Here is a 1,052-nt window from a genome sequence, read left to right as displayed (position 1 = left end):
TTCATCGGCATCAGCGACCTGGACCGCGAGGGCACCTTCGTGTACGCCGACCGCTCGCCCATGCAGACCTTCCACAAGTGGCGCGGCGGCGAGCCCAACAACGCCTACGACGACGAGGACTGCGTGGAGATGGAGGCCTCGGGCGGCTGGAACGACGTGGCCTGCCACCTCCCCATGCACTTCCTGTGCGAGTTCGACAAGGAGCACGTGTGAGGTGGGCGGGTCCCGGGCGCAGCTCGGGGGTGACAGGCTGTCTGTGCTGAGCCCAGACGGTGCCGTGTGCGGGGGGCGCAGCGTCTCCCTGTCATGTCACAGCGTCCCGGCTCGCACTGTAGCCAGGCGACTGCTGCTCAGCAGGGCTCGCTCGCTCTAAACTGTAAAGTGCCTCTCCCCACGTCACCGCCGTGAGCCCGGCCCGCGTGACGGCTGCTTCCGGTCGGGGGGAGCCCCTCACTGCCCGTGTCTCTGTAAATGACATAAGCACACTGCCGCCATTTAGCCCAGTAGGGACACCTGTGCTTTCTGCAAACCCCGGTTTCAGGAACGAGGAATAAACTCTCTGCACCAACAGTTGAGTGTGTGTTGTCCTGACCCTCACCCCAGGAGCGAGGGTATTTCCCACTGATTTGGGGTGGGGGTGGGGAGGAGGGCAGGGGGGAGAGAGAAAGTACACCTGTTGGTGGCCTCCCACACACGCCCGGACGGGGCCAGGGATTGAACCTGCAACCCGGGTGCGTGCCCTTGGCCAGGACTCGAACCCGAGACCCTCCCATCTGCAGGCTGACGCCCTGTCCCCTGATGGACACGGGCCAGGCCAGGGCCCTTCTCTGAATTTCTCCAACGGCCGGATTCGTGACCTGTGGCCGGGTCACAGGTTACCCAAGACTTAGCGGCTTTGGGACAAAAATATCCGTGTCCCCTTCCCGCGTTCCGGGCCTGACTGGACTCAGGTCCTCTGGCTGCTGGACAGACGGACGGACGCCTCACCCCTGGCCCGTGGCCTCCCCTCCGGGCAGCGCAGTGAGCCTGGGCCCAGACCCCGCTTGGCGACC

The 1,052-nt window shown here is 65.1% G+C and overlaps 1 protein-coding gene across 1 annotated transcript in view; it reads left to right on the top strand.

Moving 5' to 3' along the window:
* Positions 1-570, top strand: part of COLEC11 (collectin sub-family member 11) — an 11,420-nt gene extending 10,850 nt beyond the window's left edge. The window contains exon 7 of the mRNA XM_014540541.1: positions 2-570. Within this exon, the coding sequence (XP_014396027.1) occupies positions 2-213 (212 nt within the window). The 3' untranslated portion in view covers positions 214-570. The remainder of the gene's footprint in view (position 1) is intronic.
* The last annotated feature ends 482 nt before the right edge of the window (positions 571-1,052 follow it).

The sequence above is a fragment of the Myotis brandtii genome, unplaced genomic scaffold (genome assembly GCF_000412655.1).
Source record: "Myotis brandtii unplaced genomic scaffold, ASM41265v1 scaffold247, whole genome shotgun sequence".
NCBI lineage: Eukaryota > Metazoa > Chordata > Mammalia > Chiroptera > Vespertilionidae > Myotis > Myotis brandtii.
The sequence above is the reverse complement of the archived record's forward strand: the minus strand, read 5'-3'. Positions and strand labels throughout refer to the sequence as shown.